Source organism: Dermacentor silvarum, chromosome 4 (assembly GCF_013339745.2).
Source record: "Dermacentor silvarum isolate Dsil-2018 chromosome 4, BIME_Dsil_1.4, whole genome shotgun sequence".
NCBI lineage: Eukaryota > Metazoa > Arthropoda > Arachnida > Ixodida > Ixodidae > Dermacentor > Dermacentor silvarum.
The window spans coordinates 30,173,580-30,200,954 of NC_051157.2; the positions used below are offsets into that span (position 1 = coordinate 30,173,580).

Consider the following 27,375-nt stretch of genomic DNA (forward strand, 5'->3'; position numbering starts at 1 on the left):
AATCGTTTGTGCGCGGACACCTGAGGATGTTCTGCATGGCCCGGTTTTGCCCGTTGGACATTATTAACTTGCGAGTATGCCAGCTGGGTGACCCGCCGGTAATAAATTAGTCCATGAAGTCATCGCTCGTCATGTATAGTGTTTCTTGTTGTTTGTTGTGTGTTTGGTTGGTTGTTTGTTGTTTTCAGCAAGGTAACACGCCGGTACCCTAATAATCCACGAGATCACCGCTCAGGACTGCTTTTTTTTTTTGTGGCTCTTATTATTGCTTTGTTCCTTTAAACATGACGGCGCACCAGCTGCCTATTAGTGCGTGATATCTTCTCTTACCAATGAAAGAACGAATAAAAATCATCAAAGATACTTCATAACACTAGCTGTTCGTGTCACGTTTTACTTGCAAAGATGCTTGTGATGTTTTCCCCAGCAGGCCCAGTGAGGTCAATACTGCTGCCTGATAAGAATAACAATAGAAAGGTCCCAAAAATTAACATAAAATCAGGGAGCCAGGGACCCGTCTTTAGGTTGGCCGGGCATGTCGCACCTTTCCAGCCTCCTGGTGATGCGGTGATACACTCGCACAGCCTTTTACCGAACATGGGCCCACTTTCCATGGAACTTTACAAGGACGTCCTTGCCACGCAATAAAGCAGTTCTTTTTCTGAAAGCAGGTTCGCGCCGGCTGGTCGTTTCGGGGCCAGCAAAAGTAAGTGTGCGCACGCCCTTGTCCGCTTTTTCGAATCTTCGACACCCGCAAGCCTCCGATTCGACGGCCCAGCTCTCGCAAAAAAAAAAAAAAGAAAAACATTCAGCTTCGTGCAGCGATCGCAGCAGTATCACCAAACCAGCGGTCCTGTTTCTGCGCTTTATTTTTCGGATGGGGGTGGTGGTTATGGGGGGGGGGGGGGGGGGGCACCGTTCCCTTTTCGAGAACAGGCTCTCTAGAGTTCGGGGGCCACACTGATACCCGGATTTTCGGCACGAGGAGGCTCGCTGTCGCGTATCCGTGTCCGCGAAGCTCTCCTCTTGTGCCGCGTCTGCATTCTATACGTGTCGTTCGGCGAGCAAACGCACACACGGAGGCGTCGGTCGGGCTGGCGCCGCAGTTTTCGGGGCTCGGCAAACCGCTCCCCCCGCCACCCCCCTCCTCTCTTGCTCTTACTTCCATCATTAGGCAAATGTTGTCCCGACGTTCTTCCTCCTCCCCCTCTTTCTTGTCGCTACCGGAGATCGGAAAGGTAGGCGCCGGCAGCGCGAGCGTGGAGGCGCCCATAGTGCGTGACAAGGAGGAGTCCCGTCGACGTTGCAGCCGCCGCCGCCGCGTTAGGTCAGCGCCACACGAGATCCGCGAGTGCCGCAGCCGCCGCGTTGCAATCGCCGTTCGGCCACCGAAAAGAAGGAGCCACTGCACCCGCGCCGCTGCTACTGTGCCGCCGCTGACATGGCGGCCGACCAGGGCCGGCGGCAGCGGAAGGCGACTTGCGACGACGCCAGCCAGAGGTGCGTTGGAGGCGCTTTCAGGTACGAGCCACACTTTATAATGATGGACGTTCTCAGCTTCCAACGTGTGCGGAGTCGTTAAGGGTCTGTTTACGCTCGAGCCGCACATCGCCGCGAGCCGCACCGCACGCGTGCGGTCGTGCGAGAAATTGCCAATATCGAACACTTGAGCCCAAATTTCGGTTTACACCGTGTGAACCGATATTTCGGCTATCGGCAGCTGGAGCGTAAACAGTTCGTAACCGGCTCTGGAGTAGAGGGTGAGAGGGATGACGATGAAGACTATTGAGAGCCCAATGGGTGTTTATTTCGATGAAGGACAAGGGGGTTGCCCTTTGACCGGGACTAAGGGGAAGCAATATAAATGTGAAAATTGGTTGTGTGCAGTATGCTCATGATACCCTCAAAAACATAGCGCATGCAACTCTGAATAAAAACAAAACCACATTGTCAATAAGAGAGAATGCCAGACCTGCAGTAGCCGAGGGGAAAAAAAACGTACTGATCTTTCGGGTTTCCAACAGAACCAACGTGAGACAGAAGGTCAACAAACCGACAGTGACAATCGAATGAAAAGAAATAATGCAATGAATGCAAATAAGCATTGTAATCGTCAGCGTGCAGAACGATTTGGCACAAAGAATTGGAATAATTATGATGGAGCTGTGGAAAAACGTGACTTCATTTTCTACTTTCGCTTAAATCCATCTAATATAAGAAAATAGATACTAGGATATACGTAATCAGATGAAGGCGCATTCACCAAATCATAAAGGTCAGAACCACAGAGACCCCCCCCCCCGCTTCTGCTATCCTTAGTTGTCCCTTGCCTATAAGGCATGGCTAAACGAGCGCCAGTCTGTACTAAATCAAAACCCCATGTAACCATGCATGCGTAATCTCTGTTGCTTCCTTCCTCAAGTATTTCACTTTCAGTGCCATGCCCAAATGACCTTCCCTCTCCAAAGTACTCATACGCGGACCTTACTTTACTCGGCAATAACACCAATGTAGCAAGCACGATGGGACTTCTTTATTATCCGCATCTAATTACGTTACTGCCACATTACTTATTCTCAAAGGTATCGCGAGGCTTCTCTCTTTCTCACTATATGGGAAGTCTTAGCTTGCGTGACATATTCAATTTTTTTTCTGTCGGCCCTTTTTGCTACGAGCACCTTTTTTGTTCATTCCAGCAGGAATTTCTCCATATCACCGATGGTTGCGGTTGCCTTACTGCTGGTCCTCCTGCCTAGAGCACTAGCAAAAAATCCCTTTGGTTCGGCATTGAAAGCATTCAACCACAGCGTAGACGCCCAAAAGATTCGCGACGTCACTTGGGAGAGGTACCTTCTCCTTTTGTCCACACCCCAGGTTCCAGAGCGGTACATTCCAGACCTTCCGCAAGCTGTGAGTACATCTTTACCTTGCAATACCTTGAACTATTGGAATCACTGCCTTATAAAGAGACACAACGTATATCTAGTATTGCATGCCGCACAGCAGTTCTTGGGGAAGCAGGCTCACCAAAATTGCAAGTGCGTTAAAATTTCGAAAACATTGTCAATATATGAACTCCTATTACTGTTACCGTTTTTGCTGCAGTTTTGCTAAGCGCACTTAAGAGCAAATCAGAGCCTTTCAGATTGCCTATCTAAATTGCATCTTTCGTAAGCTCTTCAGATTGCCCAACTAAACGCAGGGTGCTGTTAAAAATATACTCTGTATATTTTCAATGAAGATTATACACATGTATGACGACGCCGAGCAGACGGCTAGGAAGTAACAACTTGTCAGCTCAATTTGTTCCTGCTAACACGAATCTGGGCAATTAAGGTCTATTATTACTTAAAGGAACAGCATTATTCGTTCGCTTTCTTTCACCCAGATATCGGAATTTGAAAAACTTGTTCCAGAAAGAAGGTGAAAGATAGTGCCTATGTGTGCGCGTGTGATAGTGGTGCACTGTCGAGCCCCTAAAGTGTTCGGGTGTGTGACCTGTCGTCAGTGGCTCCTGGCCTTCCAGAAATGGGGTGACTCTGTGCGGAAGTACTCCGTGCGGAACTGCGGCTCGCGCTACGACGCGGTGCAGTACGAAGAGCTGCGCCTCAGGCCGGACCCGCTCAGCTTTCCCGGCTCCGTGTTCGTGACCTCGGCCATCAAGGTGTCCAGAAACGTCACGGCGCCCATCAAGGTAAAAGCTGAGCGCCCCCGCGACTCCTGTGATTTCTTGCTTTGATTCTGCTCAAGTGCAGTAGCTCTCCCAACGGAGATAAAAAGGCTTGCTCGTTTCTCATCAAGGCGTTTTGGTCAGGATTAGTCAAGATCAGATCTCTGGCTTTCTCAGCAGCACTCTATGCTGTTGTCCCTGTGTGTTTTTCTTTCTTTTAACGTTTATCCTCACATCTGTGCAGTATGCACGGCGGGGACCACTAATTCTTGCTGAAATTGTGAATGTGACCAAGCCATGGGAATAAGAAGTAGCCGAAGTTGGGAATGAGGCGTGATAAAATTCATAATATGGTAATATCATAATAGGCAACATCGAAATTTAGGCCAGGTCATTCCAGGTCAATTCAATTTAAGTTGAAAGATCATGCACATGAAGAACACATCGCCTCAGTGTTGGCACGCGTTAGACAGCTTGGAAAGGCGGATGTTACCGTTGTTTACAACAAACAATGCGGACAATACAGACAGACATGGGACGCACATGGCAGTGTAAGCTTTGGGCCCGTGCAGCAGTATTTTGACTTTCGAAGACTCTGACTAGACTAAAGTCACGTGGTTGCGTTTTGTGAATGTAAAGTTATTGGCATAGAGACTCCTAAAGTTTGTGCTCTAGCTGGTGGTGCTGGTGGTGGGGGTGTTAGAGGTGGTTTTAGCCTGGCAGATGATCTGTGCAGACGTCATTACGACATCCATCGCAATGACGTTAGTATGTGGACGAGCATTTTTTGATAGAGCCACATCAGAACAAAGTCTAAGTGGTCAGTTTGTTTTTCTATCGTTGCTTATTCAGATGAGCGTAAATGAAGGATGTTTAGACCCCTCACTGTGGTGGCGCTTGGTAGCCTTGTTGTTAACGTCCAAAACAAAGTAGACGTACAAGAACAAACAGCCTTTCCTCGCTAGTACCTTGTCCTTGTATATCTTTGTCTCTAACAGCGCAACATTGAAAGCGCCGAAACCAAGGTCATAAGGTCATAACGACATCTTCCAAAGCATCCTGCGTGGCCAAGGCCAAGTGTCACATATTAGTATGTCCCGCTTTATCGGCAATTCAATCAGGAGATTCACGAAAAGAACGCAATACCAGAGTGGTTAGCAGCTAACCTGTGTTCTTGGGTGAATAAGATGAAAACACAATGGAGCATGCATTCTCCCGCCACCACAGTCTCTAGCATGGCTGCGTGATGACAGGAAGTCGGTCGTAGCAGTAACGAGGAACAATGCTGCGTAGTAGTTTGACAATGTAGCTCTTGGATAAACGACGCGTTCTGTTATTCGTTACTCTAAGTCCAGCCATATACTCAGAATCGTTGAGAAAAGGGGAACATGGCGGGCGGGCTTTGCCCTACAGTTGGTTCCTGAAGAACAAGCGGTGTCCTTCCATTTCCTTGGATGTGGTGCATTTGTCTGGTAATTAAAGCTTCCGTGTTACCGATGGAGGAGGGTGAAGCCCCGGTTGCGAAAGTGCTTGCCTTTGTAAGAGATGTTTATTGAGACTTGCACCGTAGATTTCGAAACCAAAACGTTGCCAGTATTGTGAAGCTACATGAGTGAAGACTGATCTTTAGAAATGGCAGCTAATGTAGGCTTCGTGCCTTAGTTTCCCCCTTTGTGCTCTTGTTTCTTCGTTTCCAGACTGGACCTACTCGTGACGAAACGTTTGTCACTCCCTTCAATGCGACCAAGCACGCTTTGGTGCATTTGAAACCATGCTACCAAATTAAATAAAAACGATAATTATGGCAGTAATTAACTCAGGATGGCCGTTGACGTTAATGCGATTAGCATTGAAGTAATGTAGTGACGCACCGTATTGCCACCGCTGAAACGCGTCCTGTATCAGGCATGTACTACAGCTGAGCTCCTCTCTCGGACTTCCATCTGGACATGCTGCGCCATGTAACGGCGCCACCGCAATGTATGGGCATATCCCATGTGTGAGCATAACATGTGTCCCACGTAACTTGTGCCAAATTTTAATAATATGCAAGTGCCGTGCAACTAGTGGCGTGGCACTTTTTCAAGATTGGCGGACTTTCAAGCTTGGGAAAAAACTTTTATGTAGCACGCCACTCAGCTACAGAAAGCACGCGAACGCGAAATTTTCAGGATGGTCTACAAGTTTCTCATTTACATTTTTGCTCCGAATATAATATTTGAGAAGTTGAATAATTCATAATAAGTAATTATTGTATTAGGGGAAATACAAAAAAATAGTCGCACTTGCTCCAAGCGACAGCCATCATTACCTTGGTTCTGTTCAGCTACGTGGCACTTGCATATTAATAATTTTGGCACATGTTACGTGGAACACATGGTATATTCATGATTTCGCCCAGCAGCCGAGAAGTTCAAAAGATTATTTTTTTGTCACTCGTGGGAGGCCAAGATCTCCACCCCGGCCCTGGACGAACAACGACGTCTTGTCGCCAGAGCCCGGGATGCTATCGCAGCCAGAGGATTCCTGGAATTAGGGACCCTCCCACCTAGAGTGATCCACAGTTCAAACGCTCGGGAACACCGTCTCGAAAATTAAAGTTTATTTCATCATCATCATCATGTCACTGAAGAGCGGCATATACTCACTGGCACATACCGAGTGACACAAGTCGTTGTGAAAGAGGTTCATTGAAGAGCGACGCATGCCCAGAGTCACATACCCAGTAAATCAAGTTGGTCCGACAACTGCTTTCCAACCCGGTACCCTCAGCACAGCTGCCCGGTGCTCTACCCATAAGACCATGGACTACCCAGCTCACCTAGTTGCAATGAAAGATGTTGGAAACGGACGGACAGATAGACATAGCGCAAACTGGGTGAAGGACTAAAGGAAGCTAATTCCACTAAAACTTCTTTCATAATCCGAGACCCTTAGCTCTTAGAAAAACCATCCATCATCCCTCGGTGCCATGAGAAATTAGGAGAAGAATGCTGTAACGCACTACAGGGCATTAAAAGTTTTCCCTTCGTCATGATCATCATGATTGTTTACCATATTCTGCTCCTAAAATGATTGCTCTCTCGTTGCATTACACGTACTCGTAGTACGTGTAATGCAACGCCACTTCTACATCACGGTCACTATAGGTGTTTATTGCGTTCTGATGCTGAGTTCGAGGCCGCAGGTCTCATTCCTATCCACAGCAGTCGCATTTCGACAGTGGCGAAATGCAAGAACACTCGTCTACTTTAGATTTAGTCGTACGATCAAAAACCCCCGTGCTCAAAATTAATTCGGAGCCCTCCACTACGGCATCTCTCACATAGCCCCTGTGTTACTTTGCAACTGTTAAACACCCCGGAGCGAGGAAACTCCTGTTTCTCATCTTTCTATTCCTTGTTTTACTTCACGCTATACGGTAAGGTAGCCAATTCATCTTGAAACTGGAGCGCGCACACAAGAAACGAGGACAATAAGGCAAAGGTAACAGACAGGCGCTGCCTCGCAACTCTGTTGGTTACCTGTGCGCTGCCTCGCAACTCAGTTTGTTACCTGTCTGTTACCTTTGCCTTATTGTCCTCGTCACTTGTGTGTACGCTCCAGTTTCAAGATGAATAGCTACCAACTGGCCCACTTTCAGTACATTTACAGGGTAGCCAACCCAGATGCTTCTCTAGTTAACATCCTTACCTTCTCTGTTTGCTTTCTCTCCGTGTCTCTCTCTCTCTCTCTAAACCCCGTGAATCAGTTATACACAATTTGGTTGGTGTGCCGCAAGTCGATTTGTTGCACAAAATATTCTCCGTGCTTGCGAATTTAACTATCAGAGCACTTGAAGTGCAGCGCGCCCGACCTCCCCAGTACGCAATTGTGTACCTTGCTTTTATTCCTCCTCAATATTAACTCAGAAGCGATATACGTATCATATTCATCTCGGATATCAAGTCAGATACATGCGGAACAGTGCTGCTGTGGTCTAGGAGCCTTATGGCTGCCAGCTCTTGTGAAAATTCCTGTCAATTCGGTCTAGACAATCATGCCGTCAGAGACAACGAAAAACACCCATGAGGTCCCTTTCTAATGGCGCGAGTTAGCGCGAAAATTCAGGATGCAGTGTCAACAAGCCAACCTACCACGCGATGTCAGAACTTCATCTCTCTTGAGGCCAATAAAAACGGGTTTTCCGACAAGGGTCGTGAGGAGACGGTTATTTTATCTACTTCCATGTAGATTCTGCTTCAGCATCTAACCGGGGTACTTAAACAAGAAATAGACTTTTCGCGTACGTAACATAGGTCGTCAATAAGAACCGACTTGAAAATCAATATGTCCCTGAGTGGTCTTCACATTTATGGAGATTAAAGAAGCCCTAGGCAAAACGTATAGTGTAGTCACTTATGAATGCGATGCCGAGTCTCGATAATTGCAGAGCTTCTCTTTCTATAACACCGTTCTTACTTGCATCTGCATTTACTCTAAACACGGTTTCGAATATTATTTACTTGGTTTCTCTCTATTTTCTTTGTTCAGGTGGAAATCAGCATGAAGAAGAAGGTCTACTTGTGGGTCACAGTGCCCTGCGTCAATGACTTTGGTTCCTGCGACTATGACGACATTTGTAACGTTCAGGATTGCCCTCTATTTTACGATTTCTTGGGGCTTCCATGTGGCTGTCCAATAAAAGAGGTAAGCACAAAAAACTCCTTGCTTGCAGTACCCAGTTTCTAAGAAATTCTAGGCGAGTAGTGTACATACCTATGACATATTATACAAAATACAAATTGAACAGCAATCTGAAAATAACTTATTTATCCTTTAATACATTTTCTATTCTGTTTAGCTTGTAAATGTCACACTTAACTTCAGGAGGGGAAAAATCACCATTTTACTGTACAACAAAGCAACCCCGTATACGGAACGACCTCAGTTAACACACGTCATAGGTAACCTAAATATGCATGACTGTTTTGTTTTTATTTTATTTTCTTCTCGTTCTATTATTTTCGTAGTTGCTGGTGCACTGTATCGCTGCCTAAAATTTTGTTGTATTTCGGAAAGCTAAGGGGCGCTTCCCTGTAATAATCTTTTGCAATAGAAAAACAGAAAGGAGTTTGTATCTGTCTAATAGCCAAACCTCGACTTCGTGCGTCAAGTTGTCGGACGTTATATGCGAATATATCTTAGATATTGTGCTCATAACTTCGGAAAAAGGAAACGCGTAAGCCTATTAAACTATTACATGTAGGCACTAATCACGGTTAAGTTGAGTATCAATTATAGCTTACGGTAGTTATAGTGAGTTCCACGAAGTATTAAACCACGTTGATCCTGCTAACCATGGCAGCTTTGTATATAAAAGCGGTTGCGTTTAAATTTTACTACAGTATAACTACAACAGGGCATGACAGAAGTTCAGGAGAGGCACGCTTGATGTGTGCATGTTACTAGGGTATTCATGCACTTAGTTAGGATACGTGGTCCGTTATGCCTCTTAGCTGTGTCGCCAGTATTAAACACCCTAGTACCGTATTTACAAGAAATATCTTATGCTAGCACTGATCGTAAGAGCAGTTTTCAACCAATTGCGATCACATCTGACGTAAATAATAGCGAGAGCAACAGATCATGGCAAACAGATCTCACGAACAAAAAGCTTTGCGAATTCAGCCCCTGAACAATTTGGCAAGCCTAATACGTTTGCAAAATTGTTCGATCGCAAAGCAATCGTCAAATTTTGTTCTTGTCTGACTATAGCGGACTTTTGGCCTAAATGTATATCATGTTTCGAAGGCACTGTATAGGGGCTACAAACTTATGGTATAGTCTACAAAAACGATCGCCTCAAACTAACTGCAACCATCTATCCCCAGCTCCTTCATATTGGCACGTGTACAATGAAAACTCTAGGCTACCCGGAAGCATGATGTATACGAACTTCGCAAGCGTTGAGATTTGCCCTGTTGGTACATCTTTTCTAGTGTTAGCGCGACGCAACGTCGGAGAATGGCCCTTATGCTGTATCTAGTAGAAATTTTCCAGAATATAAAGATGGCGTGTGCACGGGCGAATGTCAAGTGGGTTTTAAGGGCCCCCAACGAGTTGGGAGAACTATGCAGAATCAGCAACCCCGTTGTTTATAAAAGGCAAGGTTGCGACATAAACATAGGATGCGTTAGGTATCATGCAAAGAAGGCGTTGTTTACATGATACCACTTTCGTATGGTAAACACTATACGAGGGGCACTCGGGGCGGTTCCTGAACTACAGGCTTAGAGAAAACTGTGATAACGTTAACAAAGGACGCGATGGCTAGTTAGCCGCACACTGCCGCACGTGTGGTTACTTGCCTCTATTTTTTTCATGATTGGTCTGTTGTGCACAGACATGAAGACAAAATGACGAGATTAATAATTGAATTCGCAACAATAGATAAGCTTGGCGAAGCGTGCGTTAGTACTCTTTTGCGATCCTTGTTGAATAAAGAACTGTCATTTCTCGCTGGTTCATTGTTTGCGCATGCTTGATTTTGTCTTGGGTAGGTGGACCTGTGATCCGGCTTCCAATAAACCATTGTTGACAATATCGCTTGTGTGTGTCTCGCCTTCTGTTCTTGAAGTTTCGGCGTTAAACGCTAGAATACATGATGTATATATTTTGGGAAGCCTTGTTCGTCATTGTGTTTTCTTGTTTTCAGGGTGATTATTCTGTTCGTAACAAGGAGTTCGAAGTGCCGGCGCTACTGCTTCCGGATTGGATAACGTCGGGGGACTACCAAGTTACTGTGAAGGCCAGAAGCCGGGGCGAACCCCTTTTCTGCGTGCACTTCACGTTGTCACTGAAGTGACGCTGATCTCAAGATGTCTTTCGTTGCTCAGTTTTGGTCGTTTACCCCAGAGTCCACTTGCACTGTACACGAACGTGCTGCTACCATAGGAAGGAACAAAGAAGACAACAATTTCGAGTGATGTCCAAGAGTCTGTAAATATTCTTTAGTATAAGCGAACGGAAATAAAACGTTTCAGAATATTTGAGTTCACAACATCCATCGCTTAACACTATCATTCTAGCTGTGCGTTCATATTAAAGCAAATTAGTGGAGAAATGAATGCACAGTGTGTGAGTGAATCAATAAACAAGCGAACGAACGGTGGCGTGAATGCGCATTGAAGAATTCAATGAATTAATGCAATAATGAATGAATCGACCAATCAATCAATCTCTTATTGTGGCACTGCATAAACCGCACAAGCTGACTGGACTCCTAGTATCAAACCGTGGGTCCTTGAAACCGTGGTTCCTTCTGGATCCCCGGTTTGACACCTTTTCTTCTTTCTTCGTGTCTTCCTGAGCAGCGCCGAGATTGTCTGCACGTGCTACAGCTTCTGCTTGGTTTATCTTCATAGCTTGATGCTATCTTGAGGAGAACTGTACTAGTAGCTTTGAAAGAGCAGAAAAGAAAATTCACCGGCGATTACGATACTCCCTAACGCGACATTCGAGCGCCGCTCTTTATTAGGTGTTTCATTTAATTGAAATAAATTATGGGGTTTTACGTGCCAAAACAACGATCTAGCTGATTATGAGGCACGCCGTAGTGGAGGGCTCCGGAATTTGAAATTTGGACCACCTGGGGTTTGTTAACGTGCACCTAAATCTAAGTACACGGGTGTTTTCGCATTTCGCCCCCATCGAAATGCGGCCGCCGTGGCCGGGATTCGATCCCGCGACCTCGTGCTCAGCAGCCCAACACCATAGCCACTGAGCAACCACGGCGGGTATTAGGTGTTTCGAATTCCACCGGTTGCGTCGCTCATTGTTCAGAAAGAAAGCGTGAACACGGGAACGCGTAGCTCGCGCGGAGCGCATTTTCTAGCAGCGCGGCGCAGGCGAAGTAGGCGAAGCCCACGCCAGCGCTTGTTCAGTTCCATGTATGGTATCGGTGTACGCTATCGCCGCATGCCTTAGTAATGACATCATCAGCGACCGGGTGACGGCGTACGATGCTATGGCGCCCTCTCGTAGCGGGTCGCCACAGTGGAGCACGTCTCGTGCGGCACTCCGCTTTCCTCCCCACCCTTTCGCCATACTCTCCTCCTCATGCTTCCGCTGTACCGTCCTCCTCCGCTTTCCTCCTCACACTCTCCTCGCTGTCGCCGTCTTTCATCCTCCGCTGCGCTCCGCTAGTTCGTTCTGCCGGTTATATTGACGCTCAGGCTGACGCTCAAAGCAGGAAAGGGCGCCTAGGAGCTGGGCTCTAAGAAAGATCAAAAGCGCGGTATCCAATTATCGCTACAGAACCTTGGAGTCCGGCGCGAATTATATCTAGTGAACTAGGTACCTAGACAAGAGGGGATTGCCCTTTAAGTGTGGCCGAAGCCAGCCAGCCAGCCAGCCGGGCATCTGTCAAGGACTAAACAAGGGGATTCCCATTCCGGGAACTCCGTAAAAAGATCCTTGTCAATTGCAGCAACCCGGCTGTAGATGTGTCAGACATGTACGCGTGACAGAGCTCGGTCCTGCGCTTTAGTATGCATTGCTGCCTTGGCTGCAGGCGTCGGGATGCGAGATAATGAACGACCGACGTGGAAGCACGAGGTGGTCTCATCGTCGACCAATCACCCCGCTCGGATCCACGTTGCCAACCAGCTCGCGTACGCCGATTCTAAAGACAGGAAATAAAAGTACCGCTGAAGAGACTCCACAAGCTTAGTTTTATTCCTCTTGTTGTTCCCCTAGTGCGACCAATGGGGCACAGATGTCACGGTAAGTTTTCGCAGCACGTGCGCTAGACGCTTGCCTTGAGGCCTTCACTAATATTAACATAGTGCTACCCGTGGTTTCTATTTATGTCCTTTTTGTTATTGTAGAGGTAACTTCATTAATATTGCGCAGGTCTGTGAATGGAAGATTTTGCCGGTGTGTGAGGCGCCTGAAAGAAAAAAAGGCTTATTGTAACGATGTGTGACCAGATTGCCGGATGTATCCGTATAAGCGAACGGTTTCTTGTAAGCAATAATACCTTGATATCAGTAAGATTGCATCGAGGATGCATCAGACCACTCCCACAGCATGCATGATTTATCTAAGTCAATTAAAGTACTGGGTAACTTGTGGTAACCTGGCTGAAAACAAGAAATAGGCTAACTGGCCACACTCTTACCATACCTTTTCTTTATTGATGGGGTTGAATGTACCAAGCCAACACCCAGGCCATAAGAGACGATGTAGCATTTCACACTGAAATAGTTTTTATTATCCTCAACTTCTACATGTAGAATTGGTACAGAAAGCAACGTGCGTTTTTGCGTTGAGCCTCCATCTACTTGTGACCTTCGTAATAAAGAATTGAACCTACGGCCCTGTGCTCAGAAGCAGTATACCATAGTCACCGAGGCACCGCGAAAGGTATTTACGGCATGTAAGACGAAGTATACACCTAGAGCCGAATTCACAAAGCTGTTCGTTTGTAAGTGCCCCTTTGCCATTTGCAAAGTCCCCCAGCATCAGGATTGGCTGAACGCTTTTTCTTGCGAACAATTCCAGCGCAAGAGACTTTTGTGAATTTCTTGGCTTTGAGCATGCCAAATTGCTTGCCATATGTTTTACATCCTCCTTCTCTCGTCATCGTCACCCATCATGCGCCTATTTATTCCCTCGTCCCCTTCCCCCAACGCCGAGTAGCTGGCTAGAGGTATATACCTCAGGCCGACCTCTCTGTATTTCGTATCATCAAACTTCTCTCTCTCCCTCTCTTAATCTGTGAGAAAGAAGGTTTGGTTAATGAAAAAACACAACCTTTTTGACGAGTACGTTCCCTGTTTTGTCGAGTGTGTGTGCGTGTGCGTTTCTCTCTCTTCGCGGGAGTTTCTGGAAAATTTATTCGAAAAGGAGAAGCCTGCAACATTATTTGATGCCAGTATCTATTATATAAACATTTCAGCAACAACAGCAGAGAAAGAGGGGGAAGGGATAAGGAGAATGCAGGCAGGCTAACCAGGCTGAGACCAGTTGGCTACATTGCACTGGGCAAGGAGGACAGGCGACTGAAATTTGATAAGAGGGAGAGAGAGAGAGAGACAGAATGGATGCATAGAAAGGCAGGGGGCTTAACCAGATGTAGTTCCGGTTGGCTACCTGCACGGGGAGAAGGGGTAGGGGGACAAAAAGAGAAAGAGAGACGAGCACAAACAAACCGCGTACACTATAGAGCGGTAGGGGGCGGCGTTCTTAAGGGAGAAGTTCACAGTATGCACGGGCATACAGGCAATGGAGTGTCCATCATTCATTTCGTCAGAAGCAGTCATTTAGGCGGGTGAATCTCAAGAAAAGCAGCGGTGCTTTTGTGGTTTTGCACACCATAGACGCGAGAGCCAATGGTCGCAAGAGCTCTTTCGTGGTCATTCAATTTCCCTAAAGCTGTCCGAACGACAAGCCTTTCATCTTCGTATGATAGGCAGTCATAGGCGATGCGTTTTAATTTTTCTTGTGTCACATGTGTGACATATGGCACAGAAGGCTCTCTTTGCTCTCCCCAGGGCCTTGCGCGCCACGGAAGACAGCGCGATTCTGCCTCGCTTTCCTCCATTGCCCGCACGAGGTTGAGCCGCAAACGTCGCCTCACCCTCCCACGCTTTCACTCGCACATACAGCCTTCGGCACATGGCGACGATGTTATCTCCCTTGAACTTTATACGGAAGATCAGGCGACGACGATGGCAACAATACTGCTTGGAGTGCCCATATAATTGCTATCGACAATCAAACGACAGGAACCCAGGCCCCAGCGTTAGGCACAGAGCGCAACGCTGAGGCGTAACACCGAGTGTTGCGCACCGAGCATTGGCGAACTGACGATCGGGAATTTTAGCGCTTCTGATATCGATCGCAAACATGGAGGAAGGAAAGGACTAGTAGAGAGCATTGCGCAACACGATTGAAGCTAAAGTAGTCTGCTCAAGACGTGATCGACACGTCAGAGAGCGCAGTAAGTTTTGGTGATCCCACGCTGTAAGCAGAGCCACGACAGAGCAGTCATGGAGCAGCCGAACAAATGTGAATCGCTTAGAAACTACCTGGAACCAAGCATTCTCGGCCAATACGCTGAGTCTCAGAGGTCACGTGTTGGTCAGACTTTTAAAGGAAAACAGCGAAGGGAATGCATGGCTTCACGGAGAGTTGGCTTGCCAAGGCTGGCTGCCTGTCGTAATGGTCACTCCTTGTGTATTCATGCGAAAGCATTATATGGCTCATGAGGCGGAAAATCCGGCGTTGGCGTGACCACGATGGTTAAGTGTCCAAGAGAGCCACGTTGGTCCAATATGGTCCTAGATCGAGGCAGTTGAGGACGTCAATTAAGACAAAGGTAATGACGGCAAAGTTAATTAAGGCAGGTTTAATTAAGATAGCGTCCATTACGGCACTCGAACCCACTGTCATTGGTGACAGTCGAACCCATGAACATTGGTGTTCATTAAAGCGAAGTTAATTAAGACACAGTTAATTAAGATAGAGTTCACGCGGAGCATGCGCACTTCGACATTTTCAGACGACGGACACTTCTGCCTCTTAATAAACGACAAGAAGTGTCACGGCGAATGTGCACTGCATGCCTCCATTTTGCGTCCATCAATCGATAGGCTGAATGTGCTCGGAACTGTTGTGAACTGCATAAGCTTTAGAGCAAGGTGCGTCTATTCCTATTGTCGATGTCTGCAACTACACACACAAGCCCGTGAACGTACGCACGTACGCACGCTCTCTCTCTCTCTCTCTAAATACACAGAGGCACGGTACAAGTTTACTGCTCCGTGAACACTAAGGTGTGCTGTGACGTCACCATTTACTAGGCCCTGAAGGATCGCGGAAACGATATGACGCATTGCAGAGACAAAGCACAAATGACTGGGGATAAAGGACGTGCCGTTGTCTGCAATCTTACTGCTACACAAAGCACAACTCATTGATTTCCAAGAAATTTGGGGCCCGACAATGAGGTGTCATTGCCACGTGCCTGCTAGCGGCCGCGTGCATGAATGAAAATAATAAAGTAATATGAACGAATTCTACGGAACTCTACGCAACGGTCGGCTGCTCACGCCTTCTTTTGCTGGTTCGCGCACGGGGCATTTTTACTCAAGGTCGCAGGCTCTGCAATTCAAGGATACCGCGTTGAGGCCGCTTGGCCCCGCTTCACTGCCATCCACGCCACCTGGCGATGATATCTCGAAATGGCAACGTCGCTGTTTCGCTTCTCCTTCCCAGCCGGCGCAACCGAGCCTTCAGTTGCCGAGCGCTCTTTTTGAATAGCAAAGGTGGGTCGGGTGAGCACAGAAGTGCCTCAGCCACTCGCGACACTCCGCACCTGACCAATTTCCGAGCCTCTTAATCTTAATCATTGACACAATCATCACAAAATACTAAAGTTCACTGCAAGACAAAAGACTGACAGTAGTCTACAAACCTACATTGACACTTCCAATATATCGCTATGTTCATCAGTGTACTTGTGCACTACATTGCTTTTATAACATCTAAAAAAGGGGCGGGTGGTTAGGAGAGCCTAGTTTTTAAGATATTAGAAGACAAATTTACAACTCAGCGCTCTTTCGAAGGGTTTCACCACTGAGTGAGAGCTAAAAAATTCATTTCAAAAAAGGTAGAGTGATCAGTATGTGCTAGTGCAGAAACACCCCTGAAAATGCAAAAAAAAAAATCTGAGATAGGCCAAAGTAACATAACTGCGCATTAGGATAACACGGTGAATTCCCAACGTCAGAAGTAATCATGCCTTGTACTTGTGCCTTACACAGGGAGGTGGTCTATAACTTGCACATGAGTTATCTTTATACTGCTGCCGGGTTTGAAATGGCTGATCAACTATACGCCACATGCATGCATTGTGAGCCACATACATAACGGTACGGCATATACATAATTGCTATCGACAGTATATTTGGCTGTCCGATGCTACCAGCATGTTGACACGTGAGAACAGTGGCACGTCAATGGCGACGCCGCATCGCCTGCTGAGTAACAGAGGATCCACCCCCAGTGACAGCATCGCTGCACCGATTAAACCTTTCTCACTGCTCGCCATCAAGCCAAATCGGCATTGCCAGTTAGTGTGGTGGCGCCGGTGCAGCCTACAAAACCTGGCCGCGCATTCACCAGTAGGCACGTAGGCGCCAGCCTAGCCGATGGACTCACCCAAGTTCTTCTCGCTTATGCAGGTTAGGTTTCCGCTTTATCCCAGCTGCAGATCCGACAATCGTTAGTTAGGGGTGCTTCCGTGCCCAGAGCGTTGTTCGAGTCATTTTGTGCGTTCGTTTTCATGCTTAGCGGTGATGTGATGTGGAGCGCCGTGCTGGTCCATAGCTCAACGCATAACGGTGCGGAATAACATTGACAATGTACAACCAACTAGACTCAGTCGCAGCGCTGCTACCAAAGCAATGCCATTTGGTACAAAAAGTCACAAATGATAAAAGCGATAGCCCTTTAGATATTTAAAAAATCAAAGTGAATAAAATGAATAGACGGTTACGTAATTACCAAGAACGAATTCGTCGTTAAATCCTGTCATTGGTGAAAATCGGTAGGACAGACTGCAGATATCATCGTACAGACCTCTTGTTGACTCACTGCACCACAGAAATGCGCTCTAAATTTCCACGTTTTTTTTGCTGAAGATATATAATAATTTTTATGAGCGAATGTTTTTCTTTCTTTTTTGGCGGTATCAACTTCTTGTAAAAAGTGTGGCACCCTCTTGTAAATCAGCTTCGCTTGCACAGTCAATCCGGTGCCCTTAATGGGGGAACTATGTTCGCTCCCGTACAAAAGAAGAACCGACTGAGAACGAAGCTTTCATTCACAGACACTTTTTGTACACTCGTGTAGAGGTCAAAGAAGAAAAAAAAAAGGAAGAGGACCATTTTGCGCCCTGTTCACGCATAGGGCCTGAATGGCGCTGAGTGGCGGAAGACGCGACGGGAATATCAAAGAACCTTCCCGACTGAGTAGGACAATGCTCTCCTTATTCTACACAATAAAGGAATACAAAAGAACGTTATGTGTTCCCGCTTTCGCATGGCACAGTATTCAACGACCTAGACTGTTTACTTCACTGAGGATGCGGACGCTTGAGGTCGTGCATGCGAATGCGCCGGTATTTCTCGTTCCAGCAAAACAACATCAATGATGTTTCTGGCATTTCGTCGAGCTGTCGCGGCGGCTAGCTGGATATTACTTTCTGCTGCTAAGCACGAGGTCGCGCGTTCGATTCACGGCCAATGGTACGGCATTCCGATGAAGGTCGGATGCAAGATTGCTGCTGGTGTGCTCTAAACCCCGGGTGTTCTGGATTAACACGAGTTTCCGCGATGCGGCGTTTCTCGTAGCAATGTGTTTAAGTCTCACCATTGAATCTGAGCGCTTGCCTGTCGTGAAGGACGTCTCTGACGAGACAAACCGCATGCAGTATACTCGCTATTTGTGTGTCAGCGATGTAAGGCTTCGTCTGGTCGTTTGCGGGACGGGTACGCCCCATTTGCTTTCATTACTTACGCTACACTGTAAAGTCAAGGAAAACATTCGTCATGGATAGTGTCCTTACCTAGATATGACGTCACATTATCTTCGTAGGTTATTTTCTGCGATATTTCAATAGCGGTCTTCATTGAGCATGATAACAGCTTGTTGTTTATCTGCATTAAAAAAATTGAGGGCGCTTAAGCTTCGCCTCTAAGAGTGAAACGCGATAGCATTCAAATATCCCTGGGTGCTTGTCAGACTGCCCGGCAAATGCAGCTTTTTAACAGCGCAGCTGTTCTAAGTCGACCCTTCGCCGGCTGTCTGTCCGGCGGTGTCACGCAGGAGCAGGTTCGGAAACCCACCACCAGAGGGCGCGCCAGTCCCGCCGGGATGGTAGTCCAGCCAGCCCCGCCGGGACCAATCAGAGGCCGCGCCGGCTGAGGAGCGTACCAATCAGAGCGCGCACCGGGGGAGGGGGAGGAGGCGAGGGGTATAAGAGCAGGTATTTCACCGGCGTGCGCCCTTTCGCACGATGGACTCAGCGCGAGCGGCAACGCCGACGTTGCGCAAATCCCGAGCTTTGAGAGCGAGAAGCCCAAGCGCTAGCGAAGGTAAGCTAACCCCGAGTTTCGAGAGAGGGAAGCTCAAGCCAAGCGTCAGCAGAAGAAGCTGTCCTGTCTCCCATCTTTGTGAGGATGGTCGAAAAAGTGGTATTTTTCTGCCGCGCAACTTGCAGGAGCGGGAAGTACTTTATCCCAATCGACCTTAACGTACACGGCTTGCCTACCACAGCTCGGCTGTTTCAGTAGATTTCACTTTGTTGAACTGGGTTAGATTTTTTGTCTAACTTCACCTCCGCGTGCGGCTGCCGAGTAGGCGAGCGCCATCTGGATGGTGTTTTTGCAAGGAAGAAACCGCGGCGTGCCGCTGTATGAATTGAAGAAAGGCTGGAAAAGGGGTTTGTGTTTGAGTTTCGGCGTAAGAGAATTATGTTTTCTCATATATTCACATTACAACCCGATGCTCTCACGTCTCTATGTTGCGGTTAAGTCCTACTTTACGATTTTTCTGACCGATTTTACTTTGAGAAATGCAATTTTTTTCACTAACGCCTTGCACCACGCGGAGGGGCTGCGCGGTCGCGGTGGTTCGAGATGATCATTTCCCCCAACGACGACACCAACGCCGACGCAGGATTTTCTGGGACACGGTGCCCTTAACGCTATCGCGTTAAAAAGCCTTGTAATCTTCGATAAATAAACTGAGAATGCATTGAGCTCGGCTAACTTCTCCGTCCAAAAAATATAGCCCTCACTCATACTTTTGATGATAATAACCCTTACTGATACTTTTTAATGGTAAGACACCATACGGCAAGGAAAAAATTGGTATACTGCTGTTTCTCTTTCGTGCTTACTAATACAATCGATTTAGCCGCGAACATTTATGAGTTTTAGGATATTAATAACGCAAGAAACGAATACAGAAAACAAAAAAGCACCCTACGAATGTGCGAGCCGGCTGATCTCTCTTGTAAGAGCTATTGTGTTTCACTAGTTTCTTTCCGATGCTACTCTTATGCAAGATTATCTTATAGTTGCCTTCAAATGTCTCGTTTGTGCTGTTTCAACACCACTTAGGTATTGTTGAACAGTGTGTGAGCCAGCGTTTCCGTTTTTTATGAGTAATTAGTATATTCGAACAGATATTTACATCTAGGTCTCACAAATCTGTTACACAAATAAAGTTTATTCCTCCTCCTCCCCGCCCCCATTTGTAACCAACGTAACGTTGCCGGTAGTGTGAGAGAGATAAACGTGGTAGGAAAGGCAGGAAGGTCAACCCGGAAAAATTCTAGTTTGCTACCCTGCACTGGGGGAAGGGTAAGGGGAAATGAAAGACTGAAGTACCATAAACAGTGATGTTAGTATGAAAAAAAAATTATGCATATCTAACGCACATCTTGGAATCTATGTGAAGCAACCCGCCGTGGTTGCTTAGTGGCTATGGTGTTATGGATGCTAAGCACGAGGTCGCGGGATCGAATCCCGGCCACGGCGGCCGCATTTCAATGGGGGCGAAATGCGAGAACACCCGTGAACTTAGATTCAGGTGCACGTTAAAGAAAGCCATGTGTTTCAAGTAATTACGGAGCCCCCTACTACGGCGTGCCTCATAATCAGATCGTGGTTTTGGCGCGTAAAACCCCATAATTTGAATCTATGTGAAGCGAAGCTTGCGTGAAGCAGTTAATCAAATACTACAAATTTGCCCGTTTCACTCCTGCTTCTTAGGCGTAAAGGAAAACGACACGCGCGCATGCGCTCTCGCGCACCCGTCCTAGGCAATGTGAAACACGCGGCGGACATCTCGAACAGCTAGTTAGAGTTGGCCCGATAAAATTATACGTGCGATATTAGCCTAGTGGTCAATTCCTGGACGGCGCGCTTTTAGAATTTCAACTTCGTGATGCCAGTCCAGTCAAGCGTGACGTTTTTAAAACATGACATTTGTCCATTTATCTTCGTGCATTTGTGTTCGATCTTAAAAGCGTCCTTGTTCTGTACTAAATCGGTCATAAAAATACCATTGTGTCCTTATGGTTGGGGCACCAGGCTGCTGTGCTGGGGGACGGAGCTTCAATCTATCATCGGGCACGTAAATCAGACAAACAATGAACCTTATTGAGGTCGTGAGGGACTAGCCGGCGGAGACCCGTTGGGGCCCTCGGCTCACCGCTGGCTGCTCCCACGTCGGAATCGGGAGGCCAAGCCTCTCCGCTCTTTCACGGGCCCTCTGGAAGGCCGTGGACTGGATCTTGAGTTCTGTACTAGAGATGGCCTCGTCCCAGTCTTGTTCGCTGGTGAGTGACGCATCCGGTAACGCAGGACACTGCCAGAGCATAGGAGCTATAGTGCTAAACTCCTCCCGACATTCCGGGCACTGTGGATCAATTTCTGTGTTAATCCTACTAAGGAAACCTCGCGAGGGATATGACCTCGTCTGAAGCTTCCTAAGCGTGATCGCTTGAGATCTACATAATTTTGGGTGCGGAGGTGGGAAGCGCCTGCGTTCTTCTTTATAGTGGGAGACGTAATTCATTTTTTTTTTTCAAGTGTGAGCTTGAGTTATCCGGCTTCACAGCCAGCGCACCAGGCAGCATCTAGCAGCCACGCTTAGGAAAGTCTGGGATGGTTCGCTTTAAATGTTCCAGCAGAATACATCCGTGATGTCTGCTCATGTAAGCGAAGCTTGCTTAGTTTTCGAGAAACGGTGCACAACACATTGGGTATCTTCGATTACTCGTCCCTGACCGTCGCGGACTGTCCGAGATGCTGCCTACGTAAAGCCCATTGGCTGGTAGCAGCGCCTCGGACAGCCCGGAACTGTCAGAAACGGATATTCCCAGAAGCCCATTGTATGTAAAAGGTGCAGGTCTCTGCGAGTTTAAATCGCTTGCTGCTCTGCGCATGCGTCATAAATCACGTGCCTGACCTAAAACACATGAAGCACAGAACCTTTAGAGAAACGCCACAGTCGACCGGGGCTGATTAGATATTCATGATAGTTGAGGGTGCGCGAAGGAAGCACAATGTGTGGTCCGAATATAGCGCGCTCGCAGCAAGTGGATAGCGGCTAGAAACGTTTACAAACGGACATCAAACCAGAGATCAGACCAAGAAAGCATCGCTATAAAATGAAAATGAGATATGCTGGCTTACATGAAGCTGCCGCTTCAGAATGCAGCAGCTGCTACTGCTTAAATAGCACATATACCTCGATCATAAATTGAAACGCGAGCACGAAATCACCGAGCAGGACGCCTCTCGCGCGAAATTACACTTAAGTGCGACATGCAATCACTCTGTAGCCGATTTCTAAGCATGGAGTAGTCCCATGTGTATGTTCTGGGGTTTGAGTTAAGTCGTTGTTACAAGTGCAGGTGAACCTGTAAACGGAACAACGCATTGGAGTAATTTCGGTATTGTTCGCCTTTGAATACATATGCTGATAGTTCAATTGCGCCAGCAAGTCACCGCATCTGAATTTCAGTGCCCCCGAAGTATTGTTGGTATCCGTGCCCTTCTCTTCACACTGCTACAGTCACTGTACCCTTGCCAAGGCATTGTGCCTCCTGAAATCCCTTCATCCTGCTGAGGGAGCTTTATGCGAAGGCACCAACAGAGACCTTTCGGTCTCCAGCGGTGCGTATTCTCGGCTGCTCTCACTGCTACATGCACCCGTCCAAGAGAAAAACGCTGCTGAGGGGAGGGGATGCGCATAGGTTATTCAGGGCTAATTCGTCTCAAACCACCCGCTTGCCCTGTGAGCTCTCTATCTTCTTAGTCCCTACACCTGATGATTTTTGCTCTTCGTGCCCGTGGTGCATGCCAACAGCGTCCTCATTATTTAGGAACCACTGGGGCATCTGCAGTTTGTGCTCGGGTGGTCTGTGGAACTATTTCTTGGAAGTGTGGAGGAAAAAATAGCAGTTTCTTCTTCAACACTGTCGCCGACCGCGGCCAGGCGGCAACAAAGTTGGAAAGCGATTCCACGTCTAGTTAACGACGATCAAAGACAATGCCTTCCTGAGTGAGCTGTGGGTGATAATGAGGTCTCTGGATCACATAAATTATTGTTAGACCCGCGCTGGGGGAGCGACAACGTTTGATCGACGTCAACTATAGGTCGAATCGCCTTCCAACTGCCTCGTCTAGTTCGTTGAGCCGAATCCCTTAGGGACTACATGCTTTGGTCAGCAATTTCTTCGGGCGTGGCAGGGCAATGCGTAGGCGAGCTTGCGAGCGTCGGTCTCCTTCCATGCCGCTCTCCCGATATACTGAAATTTCCCCGGCGCGAGCGCGATGTAGCACTCCTCCTCCACGTGCTGAAGGAGGAGTCACTGCGCACGGCACGCTATTGCGTCACCCGTCGCGTCAGGGGACTTATAGGCACGTCGGACTTTAGGCTGCACAACCTTCGGGATCGGCCCGCATTTTAACGCGAAAGCGTTAAGAGCCCCGTGTCGCAGAAAATCCAGCGTCGGTGTCGACGTGTGCACTGGCGTCCGTGGCGGAGAAAATAATCTCGTACCACCCAGACTACGCAGGCCCTCCGCATCGCGTAGAGGCGTTAGTGAGCTAATTGAAGTTCTGAAAATGAAATCCGTCAGAAAAATCGTAAAGTACGACTTAACCACAACATAAAGACATGATAGCGTCGGACTGTAATATGAATGTACGAGAAAACATAATTTTGTTACGAGGAAACTCAAACACAAACCCCTTTTCCAGCATTTCTACCATTCATACAGCGGCGAGCCCGAGTATAGGTTACATGAAAAAAACAAAAAAACAACCCTCCAGATGGCACTCGCTTCCTCGGCAGCGTAAAACGTCAGCGACGCGCAAAGGCGAAGGTGGAGAAAGAAAAAAAAAATGCAGTTGCCGGGAGGCCTGACAAGCATTCAGGGATCGGTGAATGCTATTGCGTTCCACTCTTAAAGGCGAAGCTTGAGCGTCCTCCAAAATTTTTTTTCACAGCACAATCTCCGGTATCGCCCCATGAAAGACGCTAGAAACATGCATACCTGATACGGAAAAGTAGGGTTAACTCGCTAAGGAAGACATCGTCTTTAACGCAACATAATAGAAGAAAAGGAGGGGACCTGAAATAAACGCGCCGCAAGACGGGAGTTGGAGCGCCAGCGGCACCTGCAGAATTGTCTTACGTGACACGTCACGTTCGAGCAGAGAGGAACGAGAGTTGAAACTAGCGCCACGCAGCTCAGTTGAAGCGAGGGACGCAGGAGGGACGCGGGAGGAACGGGCGCTTTGCGTGTGTCCAGTGTACTAAAATGAATGTCTCGTTAGCTTAGATATCTTGACCGGTGTAGGCTATTTATTAAAGTAAGTAAGAAACGAAAAAAAAAGAAACGACTGGAATCTCTCGGTCAATGACAGCAATAGTGTTAATTGTGTGGCATGTTAGCTGAAATTCTTAGAATCGATGAAGGTTCACAACCTCAGGTATACTACTATGGAAAGTGTTGGTGTGTGTCAGACCTTCAAGTTTTCTTAATTATCCCGGTAGAAACTTATTAACTCGACGGCGTAGAGGAACGATTATCAGGGGCGCATTTCAGTTTCAGTGAAGAGCCTCCCCTGCCCGATGGGGGCGAATGCAAAACGCTCGGGTACCGTGCATTGGGTGCACCTTAAGGAATCCTAAGTCACCAAAATTAATCCGGAGCCCCCCACTACGGCGTGCCTCATAATCAGATCGTGGTTTTGGCTCGTATAAGCCAATAATTTAAGTTTTCTTAAATATTACCTTACCACAGTAATGTGTTGGGCATATAAAGCTGCCGTAATGTTTTTTTTTTTTTCGTGCTGCAGCTGCGAAGTTCATAGTTGTCATACTTCAGTTAGGAGCGACGAGCACCTTTACGTATTTCATCCTTGATTTTATTTTCACTCAGCCCAGGACAACTATAGAAATTCAGGCAAGTGCTCAAAAGAAACCATTCTCAATCTTGCCCGCCACGGTGGATTAGCGGCTATGGTGTTGCGCTGCTAAGCACAAGGTCGCGGGACCGAATACCGGCCCCGGCGGCCGCATTTCGATGAGGCGAACTGCAAAAACGCCGGTGCCCAGTGCATTTAGGCCACGTTAAAGATCCCCCGGGGGTCAAAATTAATCCGGAGTCCCCCACTACGGCGTGTGTCATAATCAAATCGTGGTTTTGGCACGTAAAACTCCAGAATTCAATTCCTCAAACGGGAGCATGATCCTTACCTGTGTTATCGTTGGCGGTGCCATCCGCAGAAACAGTGCAGTAAAATTGCGTAGTCCGGATTATGCTCGTCCAGGGCCGCGATTTTGTAGCAATGCCTTATGACTTATTTTAGAATAGTCTTATCATCCACCGCTCACGGCCGTCTGATCCCATTGATAACGCGGCCGGACCGTCGCTCTGACCACTGACAAAGCGCGATAAGCGCGAAAAGGCATTATTACTTTAAAGTCATCGCTACAAAATACCGGCCCAGGGGCGCGATCGGATATCTTTGTTCGTTTTGCGTTCTGTTCAGTTGTTGCAACGTCACAAAGTGGCAGTATGCAAAATTTGTGACCATGGCAGGAAAGAGCATCCAATCGGCAAGCGGTGAACTCGCCGGACATAGAGTTGGTCGTTTCTGGTGACGTCGAAATGACGACAAGGTCCTATCAATCTTTTTGATTACGACCAAGTCGCCTGCAAGGAGCAGAACGCGAAGGAGATGTGAAGTTCGAGCTATCATCCCTGTATATAAAAAGTAGCGACGCTCTCCTCCTCCGCCTTCTCTCCTCCTCGTTTCTCCTCTCTTTCGCGCTCCTTTTTCGACCGTTGCGCCGCCTACACCGCTTGAAACATGTGCACTTGTTTATCTTTCGCCGCTGATCAGATTCGACGATCGCCGACTGTGTTCGCCGCTATCGTCGTGCTCCTCGCCAGTCAGTAGACGCTTCTCGGGCGAAAATGGCGACGGAGCGTGATCGTAAACAAACGCAGCCAGCGCCCGGGGGCTCGACGGATCACGTGATTCCATTAGGCCAATACCGACGCGGTGTCGGCCTCGGACAGGGTGTGCGAGGAGGCGGCGGCATTCTTCAAAGCGTGACGCTACTTTTTATATATAGGGGCTTTAGCTCGCTACGATACCGGCTTCGCATGGCACGTGTGCGGTGGATTGGATAGGATTCAAACGAAGGCTGCGCTACGGAATGGTTCACCGCTTGCCGATTGGCTGCTCTCTTCCTCAAGTTCTCAGAAAGTTTTGCATACTGCTACTTTGTGACGTCGCAGCAACTGAACAGAACGCGTTTCGAACAAAGATATCTGATCGCGCTATCGTTAACGGGGCGGGCACAAATGCAGGCGTTTAGGCATGAGTTCATATTCTTAGGACAGAAGCTGTATACCGAAAGCTGGCTGTAACAGCGATAACGGATGACGCCGCACAATAGGAAGGTGATAAAATACGGCTCTCGCTCGCAAGTGAAACTTTTATTGAAGAACACATACAAAAATAAAAGACCCCAGGTACATCACATGACACTATCGTCGTACAAATAAACGCTACTCTCATGTGAACATGCCATGTGGTCATGTTCTTGTAGTGCCGCTTGCTAGCTCTATTTTTCTTTCTTTCCTTCTCGTTTTCTTTTTTTTTTTGAATGCGAGAACTTCGAATGGCTCATTGAGCGAAAAAGCCGGCGTCTGTCGCAAGGACGAGTGAAAAAAGTCACAGGCTTGCGCGGCACACGCAGCACAGTCACAGCGTAAGCTGGTCGAGCGGCGCAAGAGTAGCTCCAATTTCGACACCACGCACAGCAGGGTCTTCGCGGCAAAGTGTCTTCGCCTCGATTTCGACGAGAACGATCTGAACTGTCCACCCGGCGTCGACGGCGAGCTGCAGCTTGTAATGCTCTCTCCGCAGTAGTCTGCTAAACCCGATGATGCCTGGCTGTAGCCGCGCACGTAGATCTACGATTCGCTTCTTCAGCAGCGGTTCGTACCTTGCGAGGAGACGTCATAACGTGTACCGAAGAGGTACCCAGAATACGTGGCGCACATATAACACCGGGATAGCGTTGATTGCGCGCCTCGTCTGAATCGCATCTCGTCGTCTGCGCCTGCCTATAGGGCGCGTTTAAACAGAATATTTCTGCCGCCTGATAGCAAGCGCTTGCGTGGCTCAGTGGTAAAGTATCCGACTCCCACGCAGCGGGCCTGGGCTCGATCCCGGCGGAGAGCGGGTACCTTTTTTCGCATTTCCGGCGATAGCGGTTACGGCCCAACGCCGGCGGTGGCATCATCGCTACGCTGTAAAACGGCACCTAAATTCGCATTGGCTGCGATGCCTCGTCACGAGCACGCCTCTTCGGAGCAGATTGGGCGAAAGAAAACACCAGTTGCAGCGATAGAACGCCAGGTGTTGCGTGAGGGAGAGGGCATCGCCTTGACACCTAAAACCCCTATATATAAAAAGTAGCGTCACGCTTTGAAGAATGCCGCCGCCTCCTCGCACACCCTGTCCGAGGCCGACGCCGCGTCGGTATTGGCCTAATGGCATCACGTGGACCGTCGAGCCCCCGGGCGCTGGCTGCGTTTGTTTACGATCACG

The 27,375-nt window shown here is 47.9% G+C and overlaps 2 protein-coding genes across 4 annotated transcripts in view; one reads left to right on the forward strand and one right to left on the reverse strand.

The window, feature by feature from the left end:
* LOC119449697 (toll-like receptor 2 type-2) overlaps positions 1-25,086 on the reverse strand; it is a 63,060-nt gene extending 37,974 nt beyond the window's left edge. The window contains exon 1 of the mRNA XM_049665378.1: positions 25,004-25,086. The gene's annotated coding sequence lies outside the window, so the exon portion shown is untranslated. The remainder of the gene's footprint in view (positions 1-25,003) is intronic.
* Positions 1,267-10,692, forward strand: LOC119449698 (ganglioside GM2 activator-like). 3 transcript variants are annotated; one of them, XM_037712936.2, is made up of 5 exons: positions 1,267-1,521; positions 2,697-2,910; positions 3,509-3,694; positions 8,204-8,359; positions 10,368-10,692. In XM_037712936.2, exons 1-5 carry the CDS (start codon positions 1,442-1,444, stop codon positions 10,515-10,517), a joined length of 786 nt encoding a protein of 261 aa, XP_037568864.1. In that variant the 5' UTR covers positions 1,267-1,441; the 3' UTR covers positions 10,518-10,692. The 3 variants fall into 3 exon arrangements, with proteins under 3 accessions (XP_037568864.1, XP_037568866.1, XP_037568865.1); XM_037712938.2 differs by having other exon boundaries at positions 3,527-3,694; XM_037712937.2 differs by having other exon boundaries at positions 1,268-1,521; positions 2,700-2,910.
* Positions 25,087-27,375: the final 2,289 nt, after the last annotated feature.